The following is a 12,711-nucleotide window of genomic DNA, read 5'->3' as shown; positions in this document are numbered from 1 at the left end:
GTGAGATATAAAAAATATTTTTGTTGTAAATAATAAGAAACAGAGGTAATATAAGATTTCTATTATTGCGTAATTAAATTATTTTGACAAATATGAAGTAAATAAAATGAAAATCTTAAAATACTTACAAAATTTAAATTTAAAGAATTCATATATTACCCTAGGTTCGCCATTCTCATGTGTACTTTATTTTCATAAGATTTTTCATATAATTTGTTAGTAAGATTGCCAAAAAATACTTATTTTATAACTTAACACACGTCTACAAACACAAGTTAAACTAGCCGTATCATTAAAATAAAAAAAAATAAAAAAAAAACAATTTTATTGGTAATATGTAAGGTGACTTTTGGGCCAACATTTGAATGTATGTACTGGCAATCGTAGACTTTTGTTGCCAAATGTAGGAGATGCAGCAAGTCAAATTCTAGAAACTGAGTCCATACATTAGAATGTTGACTTATATTAATAATAAACAAAATGATGACTCCATAATAATGTATGGAATACAGATTGGAATATAAATAACTGAACCAAAAAGAAAGTGAATATGAGTTGCCAATGAAATGAAAAAATGTCCGAAATAGAGAGCATGTGAAGAGAAATTATTCCAGTAGTACCCACATGTTTCCGCGTCCCCCCTCTTCCATCAATCAACAGCAAAGATATACGAGTATAATTTTGTACAGTTTCATTACTCTTTTCATGATTTTCTATTCAATGTTCTCCAACCGTAACTCTCATTTCTGCCTTTCAATCAAACCTCGTTGCTATTTATTCACTCTCAATCACCTAATTTAAAGCTCATGATTGTAAGGCTAAGGACAATTAATCTAACCCGAAACCAGTAACAGAATACATTATCATTGTACTGTATGTGGTATTTAATCAATGATTTAATCTAATCATCTCTTTGAAACTACTTCACAACATTTGACTGTAAAGCTGTCTACTTTTTGCGTCAACTTAACTTCTTATAAGTAATTAGCTTTGATTTTCATCTTATATTTTTACCTGTTTGAACATAATCACCCCTAATTAGACTTAAAATTAATCTTAATTAAAGTAAATAGAAGTATAGAACACGCTCTATATAATGATCATATAAATCATAATTTACATTTCAAAAAAAAATGGGATTACTAACAGCGTCGATAATGCTAACAATATATGGTACCTAAGTTTTAAACATTTTCAAAGTGATGGTATAATTATTCTAGATTTTGGTACTAATAATACTAAGATTATGAAAATAAAATGACAAATGACTGCAAATAATCAATGATATGAGAAGAGGGTTGCATGTATGGTGGGCTCGTTGCATTGGCTGGACCTTGTTACCAATATCTGGCTATCTGCTTCTCTACACTTTTTGCATCATCATATGGCTCAAAAAATAGACAAAATATTACATGCATTATTATTAATCTTGTACCAAAAATTTCGTTGTCCTTCTTTTGATAATTCTGTCAACAGCTTTAGTATATATACTTGTATGTTGTATACAATTATACATAATCTTTAATTATTTATAACCTCAATTTGTAGCTTTATGCATTAATTTGGCACGGAATCATCAAATCTAATTTTTCTCCGCAACTTTGATGCTTTTCTTCCAAGTGATTGCCTCCGCTCCACATTATTAATTCTTTAATTTAATACTTTTTAATCAACTATATGGTCATATTCAGTGGATAAAGACATATAATTAAGTACAAGGGGGAAAAAGTCTCAACTATCACTAAAGTTGTCTCTTTATAAGAGTTTCTCTAATTTAAGTTTGTTATAAAAAAGGGAAAATAAACCATTAAAATTCATTGCAATTTTAACTTGCTCAAAAAGGAAGGGAGAAATAATTTCACACAAAAATGCTAAAGGTCACAAACACAAACAACAAAGAGTTGTAGTATTCAAATGATGTGACACTCATTAATTGGTGCCAAGCAATTGAAAATTAAAATTTCATTCTTCATTCTTCAATTTTCTATTTTCTATTTTTATTTTCTTACTACTAAATCATTTTTGAGACAATTTTTTTTGTTTTTTTGGTTGTGGAATGTTTGCGACCTTTAACACCACAAATGATTCACCTAACTATATTAACTAAATTTATTTGAAATTATCTAATCTCATTAAAACTTATTTTATTTATTTGTAAATTGAATTTGAATAATAATTTATTTATTTTTTGAACAAAGATTAATTCATAAATAAAAAGTCATACGACATCTACAAAGAGATTTATATCTAACAGATACATGACAATGTAATTAAATAAAAACATCATTTCAGCAAAGTTACGATCGTTGTCGCAAATCATACATTCTTTATACCCTATTTCACATTGCTGTGATTTACAGCTTTTTTCGACGAGGGGGTCTATCGATACGTTGTAGTAGTGAAAAAAATGTTCGCCTGATTCGTCTTATTGTAATTGAAAAATTAACCTCTTTTTTGATCCCGCACATATCTTTACTCATGAAATAACCCTTCAATAATCCATCAAACAAAAAAGCAAATCCTCCCTCAAAAGAGAGAAGAAAAATATTTTATTTTAAAGGAGAATAATCCTCCTAAAGAAGAAGAAAAACCCTTTTTTTCGAGGGAGAAACGTTCCTCCTAGAAGAGGAAGAATTATTATAAATCTAAAACAAACAAAAACAAAGAGAAAAGACACACAAAAAACAAAGATTGGGGCTTTCCACCGATGGAAGCCCCTCCAAAATTCAACAAAGGAGACTAGGGTTTTTAGGGAGAGAATAGGGGAGAGAGATAATTAATTTCCTTGTTCTTGAATAATAATCTTCACTAATCCTTATACGGAATATGATTTTATCTTCACCTGAATTTAGTAAGGCAATATAGGGCCTATTCTTTTCCTTCTTGGCAGATGCAGTGTGACTTGGTCAGTTACATTCTTAACAATTACAGTTACATACAAATATTCCATAAACTAACTGTTAGCTCGACCGTTGAGCAACAGTAAAAAGATGAAAAGCAATGCATGCACAAAAAAGGAAAGGTGGACGGATAAGCTGATGATCTGGGCATGATGCAACAGGAACAAATGAATGAGGGCGCATGTACAATAATACAGCTCATTATTTAATATACAAAGTAGAAAAGGTACTACTTTACTGTTTATAAAAAGGTCCCCTTTTGCTAGGAAGCAACGGTCAATGAGGTAAGTGCGCGTGTGCTTTACCCATTTTCTCTCCCATTTTTTCCACTCGTATGTTACCGTCTTCGATACACATCTTTAATCACAGGTATATTCAATATAATTTGAGTAATATTCTGTACTCATAATTCTAAATAATATTAATACGGAATATATTGCAAATTCAATTCAAGTCGAATCTAATAACACCGCAATCAGTAAAGTCAAAATGTAACGATAGAAAAGATAAATAAATAAAAAAAAAAAAAGCGGGAGTAATGTTAGTAATAATATCTGACCTGTCAATTAACAATGGCCATGCTACTTTCTCTCTCATTATTCTTCCATCAAGATAGTATTATATCATGACCGACAAATGCTAGCCTATATCCAACTACCCTTATTTCTTTATATTTAATTAAATCATAATTATAGTTATGTAATCACTAACTTTTTTTCTTAATCATATCTTCTTCTCGATGTGTTGCTCTTGCTCCGGCGTAATTTTCTCTATTGACATATTAATTCTTTTCCTTATTCCGATAAGGTTTTTGATCATTTTAATAATTATAATTAGTCGGTATTGTGATTATATTGTAGTTATATTAATTAACATAAATTAGTAATTAAGCAATGTATTATGCAAGATAACCTTGTTTAACAAATCAGATATTTCTTATGTATATAATTGTTGGAATATTAATTGGATTGTATTATAACTGATATCGAATCATTTTGTAATAGCCATTAATTGATGTACATTGTACTAGTTGATGTTTATAATTTATAAAAATACACGAGTAGTAGGTTCATATAAATGTACATGTGTATTTTTCATTTAAGATTAAAAATTAACAATTTGTGGACCAAACGCCAAAGGAAACCATAAGAAAATGACAAAAATTGCTCAATTTGCTAATTCATTTTGAGTAAAAAAGCTAGTTATCAACATAATATTGGTGTATGGTTATATGAATATGTCAAAAGATAATTGGAAAGGTAATTACTAAACAAGGATATATACCTTTTTATGCTAAAAGCATAGCATATTGTTTAAAAAGTGTCATAATTAAGAAATAGTCATAATTAATTTACTTTAGTAATAAAATGCTTTTCATTTACCTCATAGGTCAAAAATGTATTTACTTTATTTTATCTACATAAACATTGCTGATTTCTTTAAGTTTGTGAATTTCTAGTAAATAATGTTTAAACAAGGGTTAATTTTTAATTTTTTTTAAAAAACTTTGCAACTTATTTTTCTTGTGCATGTAAATTAATAGAGATCAATCCCACATTTCTACTTCATAGATATTGTTTTATATAATGGTTCGTTTTTTTTTTTTTTTTTTTTTTTTTTTAAAAAAACTTTGTACTCGTATAATACATCACTTTTACTTCTTTAGTAAAAAGCTATTGTACTCCTCATTTAGATATACTATATAATCTAAAATATTTTGTAAAAAGTTTGAAAATTCTAGCTAACTCGTGAACAAGAATTGTGAAAATTATCGTGATGATAAACAAGAAGTATACAATTTGTTGTAAGATCTACCACGATCCATAAATTGATCTCAATTCACTTTTGCTATTAATTGCATAAATTTCAATATTCATTTATTCTCAAAACTACCAAACTAGAATGTGAAAACAAAACACATATGCTTAAAATTTTCTAAACAAAAATTTAGATATAAGAAGAGACTAGTATATCTAAAGTTTATGCTTACGTGAACTTATACCATACTTCAAATTATAATTTTTTTTTTTAAAAAAATGAGGTGTAGCATTTTCCTTATTAAAAAATGTTTCTTCCTGAAAAAGAAGAAAAAAAACGATTATCTGCCCCCATAAAAAAAACCTCATATTCTGTAAATTACAATTTCATCATTGTCTCTTTCTCTCTCTTGCTCTCCTGCCTTTGCTTTTCTCTCTCCAAAAGCTGATAATGTAAACACACAAACTCAAATAAATTTGGCATTAAACTCTTGAAAACATCAAAGAAAAACCTCCATTTTTTCTGAACCCCAGAAAAATAAAATGGTTTCAACTAGCACTACAATAATGTTAATTGGGCTCCTAATCTCAGTGTTAGTGAGCTTATCTTCAGCTGGTGATGCCTTTGTTTACTATGATTTTGAAGTATCATACATCACTGCTTCTCTTTTGGGTGTTCCTGAGCAGGTTTACATTCTTCAGATCTTCTAATTTCTTGCTTAAAAATTTCATTTTTTGGGTCATTTGATTATCTGGGTATTGCTTTAATTTTGTATTAAATGATGGGTTTTACTCAAATTTATGTTAAAAAAAAGTAGTCTTTCTTCTAGATCTACAAAATGTGCTTTAATTTGTACCATTAAACATCTAAAGTTGCAATCTTTTTTTTTGAACTGTTCATGTTCATGATTTGCAATTTTGCTAAAGTTCTTAGCTTTTTTGTTTTGAATTTTTTTTGAAAATTATTGGGAATTTTTTTTTTGGATGTAGGTCATTGCTATTAATGGTAAATTTCCAGGACCTCCCATCAATGTCACTACTAACAACAATGTAGTTGTTAATGTGCACAACAAGTTGGATGAAGAACTCTTAATGACATGGTATCATTTCAATTTCATTTCATTTTTTGGTTATAATTTGAGTGAATATTAGTATCATATTGTATAAAAAAGATGTATAATATTGGCAACATTACAGGGCAGGAGTATTTCAAAGGAGAACTCACTGGCAAGATGGAGTATTAGGAACTAATTGCCCAATTCCTCCAAAGTGGAATTGGACTTACCAATTCCAAGTTAAGGATCAAATTGGGAGTTTCTTTTACTTCCCTTCTCTCAATTTCCAACGAGCTTCTGGTGGTTATGGAGGAATTATTATCAACAATCGTCCAGTTATTCCGATTCCTTTCGCCACGCCCGAGGACGATATCATCCTCATGATCGGAGATTGGTACTCTAAGAGCCACTCGGTTAGTGTTACAAACCCCCATTAGTTTGGCATAATGTAATCTTGGTCATGTATGCATTTTTGAAGTGAAATCTTTGAAATTTTCAGGATTTGAGGAAAACCCTTAATGGAGGCAAATCTCTAGGAATGCCGGATGGTGTTCTTATTAATGGAAAAGGTCCTTACAAATATAACAACAGTGTTCCTGATGGCATTGATTATGAAACTATTGATGTTCATCCAGGTAAATCATAAGATCTTAGTTTTAAATTTCTATTTTTGGAAATTAATGTTTATTGCTTGTTATATTTGATTGAATGTTATTACTATATGTAACTATGAATAATGTTATTTAAACAGCTTTTTTGAGAGTTTAACTTTATTTGGCTGGTCAAGATTTCTGCTTGCTGGGTTAGAGTTGTTCTTTTGCTTTTAGTGTTTTCCACATAATTTGTTGACTAAGTTTGTGCCTCACTTGCTTAATTCAGAAGCCATGTGCTTCATATACTGTATGAATGAATATTATTTTATTTAATTTGATTGTTGATTATTTTAAATAACTCTTTTGCTGACTAAACCTCATTATAATGGTAATAATATTTCTTTGGTGGGGTTATTGTTGTTGCTTATGGTTATATTATCTTCCTTCTTTGTGTGTTGGACCCTATTTGCCTGCACAATTATTTAATTTTGCAACTTTTTTGCTGTCATGACAACTAAGATAATCTTATTGAAGCTTTTTTTTATTGTGTAAAACTTATCGTATATCTAATTATGGGAGCTAGTTAAAATATTGGGGGGTTGTATCCAGGACTTCTAAGTGCGTCCTGTCTCTCATCACGATCTTTTGAGGCTCCCTATAAACCAAAATAATTAAGCAAAATTAGGGGAGTGTGACTGATGATTTGATTGATTAGTCTAACAAAAATTTCACTTACTAATTGAATGTGGAGTATAGAAAATATGTTTTCTGGAGATTGCTCTTGCTTCTTGTTTCAGTATTTGATTTATCTTTTTGATACACCAGTGTCGGATTAAGTCTAAGTGATTATTTATGTTAGCTTAACATTAAACAACAAAATTTTCAGGGAAAACATACCGTCTTCGTGTACACAATGTTGGAGTCTCAACTAGCTTGAACTTCAGAATTCAGAGCCACAATCTGCTTTTGGCAGAAGTTGAGGGATCCTACACTGTGCAGCAAAATTACACTAGCTTGGACATTCATGCGGGACAATCTTACTCATTTTTGCTAACCACTGATCAAAATGCCAGCTCTGATTACTACATAGTCGCCAGTGCTCGGATGGTCAATCAAACGACTTGGCAGAAAGTTACTGGTGTTGCAATCTTGCGTTACTCAAATTCCAAAGGTAAGGCACACGGCCCCCTCCCAGACCCTCCACAAGACGAAAATGACAAGACATTCTCCATGAATCAGGCCAGATCAATCAGGTTTGTCCTTAAAGTTAGCCTAGAGCAGTACTGTGTTAGAAAGTGATTAGAAAATTAGTTACTCTTTATATACCATGTATGTGAGCTGAAATGTTCTGTGTTCATATTGTGTAGGTGGAATGTGTCTGCTAGTGGTGCCCGTCCTAACCCACAGGGTTCCTTTAGATATGGTGACATAAATGTGACCGATGTATTCCTCATACAAAACAAGCCCCCGGTGAAGATAGGTGGGAAAAAACGCTCCGCACTTAATGGGGTTTCATTTGTCAATCCTACCACACCAATAAGGCTTGCTGATAAGCACCATTTGAAAGGCATTTATAAGATGGACTTTCCCCACAAACCCTTGACAGGGGCCCCTCGCATGGAAACATCAATTATCAATGGTACTTACAGGGGATTTTTGGAGATCATCCTTCAAAACAATGCGACCAAGGTCCACACTTACCACCTTGATGGCTACAACTTTTTCGTGGTTGGGTAAGGATCATCCTCCCTTCTTTAGCCTTTCCAATTATGTCATCGTTTAATTTGTTGCTAAGCCCTCAACTTATTCGAACTTTTGAAAGTTTTGAATTGAAGTTGAGTAGCCTTCATCTGAACTTATTAGTTCATCTAATTTAATTAACCCTTAATCTTATTCTTTCAAGTGAAGAGAACACGGCTATGCGATTGTATTTATTATCTGTACTAATCATTCTTATTATGTTTTTTTTTTTGGATGCTTTCAATACAGTATGGATTATGGTGAGTGGTCGAATAACAGTAGAGGTACATACAACAAATGGGATGGAATTGCTCGCACCACAGCACAGGTATCAAATCTTTTTTTATTCTACTAATCCATGCTTCCTTTTTCATCTTACTCCATTTCACAGGTATCAAATCTTTTTTTATTCTACTAATCCATGCTTCCTTTTTCATCTTACTCCATTTTGAAATCAATCAAGTGAGCTGTAGAAAACTTGAAAGCTACCAGTAATTCAAGAAAAGTTCATATTATGAAAATACTAAACCTTGAAATTTCCTTCTGTAGGTTTATCCTGGGGCTTGGACTGCTATTTTGGTTTCACTCGACAATGTCGGTGTTTGGAATTTGAGAACTACTAATCTTGACTCATGGTATCTTGGACAAGAGACCTATATCAGGGTAGTCAATCCAGAAACCGCAGGCAATCCACAGTTGGCGTTGAAAACTGAGCTGCCTGCTCCTGACAATGTCCTGTTCTGCGGTGCACTCAAGAAGTTGCAGAAGTATGTTCTTGTACCCCGAATGTCCCATAAATTTACTCCGTATTTGCCTAACTAGATAGCCAATCAATGGGGCAAAATGTCTTAGATACCTTGGATTCAAGTGAGGGTATTATTAACATTTTGCCCCTGTTTGTTGTCCAACTGTTAGGCAATGCTAGACTCTCATTGTCTGCTTATCTGAATGTACAAGGAGATTCATAACGTTTTTTTGCTGTTTCTTTCTGTTCAGGCCTCAAGATATCTCTTCTGCAGCTATCAATCCCATCCAGCTCATCTTTACGTTGATGATATGCACGACCATATTTCATTTCCATTGAGGCATTATAACTCGGATGGATGTGATTGTTTTAGTTTTCGGGAGCATGGACTGTTGATGAGATTTGCTTCTAGAGTGTGCATGTTTTTTTTTTCTATTTTTCCTTTTTAGGTTTGTCAATATGGATATCCACATTTCTTCGGCCCCCCTTTTTTTTATCTTAGATTTTTAATACTCTTACTGCTCCCAGAGTCTGTAGTAGCCTAATTCATGAGAGTAATCATTCTTTCCATTCCACGATTTATTTATCAAATGTAATCATGACTATTTATTGTCTAAATTTCAATACTCAATAGAGTTCTTCTCCTTGTCACCAAGATGTCATGTTTATTTATAGATTCCTTGCCATTTTTGAAGAAGGTTATGGATACAACATCCCTAACTGTTTTTATTCTTGTCGCGATACGTACATATGGAAGCATACATCTATTCCTGACTATAGTGGTCAGAAATCAGAAGTACTATCATGCTGTAACAATCTTATACAAGTACTCTTGCAGAAGTCAGAAATTGTGTTAAGAAGCTGAACAGCCCCTTAATTTTCTAATGGACTGCAATTTCTACTTTAAATTACAGTTTTTCCATGTCTTCTGTCACCACAATCAGTAACGACCATGACAAAAATGTAAGACACAAACTATGAAATACTAGAATTCTAGAACAATTTACCACCAACATTAAAAATTTGGTGATACCCCCACGAAATTCACACAACTTTTTTTGACACTGGTTCTTTGATGTAAGTGTTAGCCAATTGGAGGGTAATATGGTCACTGTTCCATTGATTTTGGCAGAAGTTGAGCTGATGGGTATTGCTGAGCTGGAATATGAGCTTGAAGGAGGCGTAACAAATTAGATTTTCTGTTAGTTTGTTATTTTCATTTACAAGTGCAATGTATGGTAATGAAGGCTATTTAAGCCAGATTAGTGGATGTAATCATTTTATGCTGAAATTAATACAAACTCCCTCCTCTCTCTAATCTCTCTTTCTCTCTCTATTCTGTTATCATCTTCCTGATATTGATTATTCCTCTCGAGGTCTCCCTTCTATTTGGATTACTTCTGAGATAATCAATCTGCTACTCATCCATTAAATTGGATTGGAGCATGGTATTAGTTGAATTGTCCTGTTAATTTGATTACTCGATTTTAGCTGCATCATTCTTGATTCCTTTGAAAATAGTCTGATTTCGTGGATTTTAACCTTTAGCTTTGGACAATTTTTTTCTTTTCTTGACCCGAAAGAAATAAGCCTGGGTGCTTCCCATGGACCTCACGGGAGGCCATTTGGGTTGTTGGAACCACACTTTGCCTTTATATGGTTAATTTTACTGCTTATGTATACGCCTCTTCTCATTGACTCATGGCCGTCACAGGCCTTTATGTGACTGATTAATGACTATGGTTCCAAAACAATTATACAGTTTCGAGTTTTTTTGACTATAAATCCTGAAATTTACGGAATTGGGTCTAAATTCATGTTTTAGCCTTCAAATTTGGCTTCCAAAGAATGTTTTTGGACGCTACAAGATTTCGAAGGTATTCATGGAGTCCCAAGAGGCCATCCCCGTACCTTTATTTTTCAAAGCCCAAAAAAAAAAAACAAACAAATTTAATTTTTTGAATACAAAAATACAAGTGGTTAAGTGATGTGAACCCATTAAAGTTTTGCTTGGTGGCATTAAAAAATTAAGATCGATTTTCTTGCAACGCCTTTGTGACTTCCTATGCACTAAAAAATGAATTAAAACATTCATTGAGAGCCTAACAAAAAACATGCAAGTGTTAGATAACCAACATGCTGGGACAACCTACTGGGCTCGCATAATTTGGGTATGACGTATGTTTTGGGCCCAGTGTATTTGTCTGTTGGGCCGTCACTTTATCGCTGGATCATGTTTGACCAGTTGCGTAACCATTATCAAAGTAAAAGGTGATGCCCCAAACAGGCCTTTAGTAATTAATTATTCAATTATCCATCTGTTTCTTAATCTTTGTCCTACATTAATATTTTGAAACACATTGAATCGAATTTTAAACCAGACATGAGCATATAATTTTATCTTATGTTGATAAGTATTCATGTATACATATGCTTCTTATGTATAACTTGTATAATTTGATTCAGTTCATAATTATTACAATTTGATTCAGTTCATAATTATTACAATTTGATTGTTCAAACATAATAATTGAATACTTTTAACTTGTATACTTGTTTTTTTTTTTTTTTTTGAGTATTGTATACTTGTATTATTGAAGCAAGAAATTGCTTTATCTTTTTTTTTTTTGGATAGATGGGAGTAGTGGTAAGCAACTAAGCATCCAATGCAACCCAAAAAAAAAAAAAAAAAAAGGTTTGCAAATGACTTTGGATGGACTTTACAGGTCATGTCAAATATATGCCTACTGTCTACCCTGTTACCAAAAGCTTCATATTGACCCCATCCAAAAAAACAAAGCTAACCACACAACGATATCTTCAGGTAATCATGTAAAGTATTCTTCTCTCCCTCCGCAAATCATATGGAGTAATTCCTAACAATTTTATAACTAATTTTTTAGTGCGACCAATTGACTTTTTAAGGAGCGGAGGAAAATCTAATTTGACTTGGATGAAAGGAGTTATGTAGGGTAATTATAATTAAATAATCACAGAAGATATATTATTGGTTCATGCAAACCGATATTGTTTTATTGCCTTATTGGAATGTACTAATGTAGATATTTTTGTTGTCATATTGTTGAAAGTTGACTATACTGACATACTTGTTATATTAATGACAAGTGATGTATGAAATAGCAAAATACATAACTACTGTGGTTGTTACGTACGTAAGCTTGCCTATCTTGCATGTCAATCTCGATCATCTAAGAGGTCTAATTCATTTGATATAGGATATACGAAGTCCTTAATGATTTTTTTTTTCCTTTAATTGCTTTTTAAGATGGATTCTTGATCATATAATTTGTATTACTTCACTATTCTATCTACATTAAAAGAAGTTATGTCTTAATTATAGTGGTATGATTAAAGTTGGAATATGGACTAAAAAAACTAAATTGGACTACTATTTATGAATAGTGAGAATAGTGCATTTGTCTTTGCTCCCTGGGCACCTGCAGAACCAAATTCATTTTAACCATCTTTATCATGCCATCATTCTTTGTGAATGCCTTTTTCCTTTTCCACTTCTACTTTTAGGTCTCCCTGGCAAAAGACAAATTCTTTTTCAACAAACTTTGAAGCAAAATAAGAAAATTATTGCCTATGTAGACTATTTTATTGCTTTGTTTTTGTTAATGGTAGGCAAATGCCATTAAAAAAAGCATAACTGTGTGTGAATTTATTTATTTATTTTTCTTATTAGCTTTTATCATTTTTTATATAACTAATTGATAGTTGGACTATGAGACCATGTTTTTCTTGATGAGCTCGATCTCATTTTAAGATACAATCATTTACAAAGGCATGTCATTTTGCTCTCGATTGTAAGATTTAATATGTGTATTAAATATGCCTAAGAATTATTCGTCAAACCCTTACAATTCGAATTAGACGAATTGAAGTAGTTTAATTATA

The 12,711-nt window shown here is 31.8% G+C and overlaps 1 protein-coding gene across 1 annotated transcript; it reads left to right on the top strand.

Annotated features, from left to right (window-relative positions):
* The first annotated feature begins 4,966 nt into the window (after positions 1-4,966).
* LOC110732740 (monocopper oxidase-like protein SKU5) lies at positions 4,967-9,445 on the top strand. The gene is made up of 9 exons (XM_021912727.1): positions 4,967-5,344; positions 5,648-5,757; positions 5,855-6,125; positions 6,212-6,347; positions 7,192-7,558; positions 7,673-8,038; positions 8,295-8,373; positions 8,595-8,812; positions 9,042-9,445. Exons 1-9 carry the CDS (start codon positions 5,201-5,203, stop codon positions 9,127-9,129), a joined length of 1,779 nt encoding a protein of 592 aa, XP_021768419.1. The 5' UTR covers positions 4,967-5,200; the 3' UTR covers positions 9,130-9,445.
* The last annotated feature ends 3,266 nt before the right edge of the window (positions 9,446-12,711 follow it).

The sequence above is a fragment of the Chenopodium quinoa genome, unplaced genomic scaffold, assembly GCF_001683475.1.
Source record: "Chenopodium quinoa cultivar QQ74 unplaced genomic scaffold, ASM168347v1, whole genome shotgun sequence".
Classification (NCBI taxonomy): domain Eukaryota; kingdom Viridiplantae; phylum Streptophyta; class Magnoliopsida; order Caryophyllales; family Amaranthaceae; genus Chenopodium; species Chenopodium quinoa.
The sequence above is the reverse complement of the archived record's forward strand: the minus strand, read 5'-3'. Positions and strand labels throughout refer to the sequence as shown.

Excerpts from the sequence above, each read along its gene's own strand:
- LOC110732740 (XM_021912727.1), top strand. The coding sequence starts at position 5,201 with ATGGTTTCAACTAGCACTACAATAATGTTAATTGGGCTCCTAATCTCA. Across the intron at positions 5,345-5,647 it reads TTTTGGGTGTTCCTGAGCAG|GTCATTGCTATTAATGGTAA; the intron begins GTTTACATTCTT and ends TTTTGGATGTAG. Across the intron at positions 8,813-9,041 it reads GCACTCAAGAAGTTGCAGAA|GCCTCAAGATATCTCTTCTG; the intron begins GTATGTTCTTGT and ends CTTTCTGTTCAG.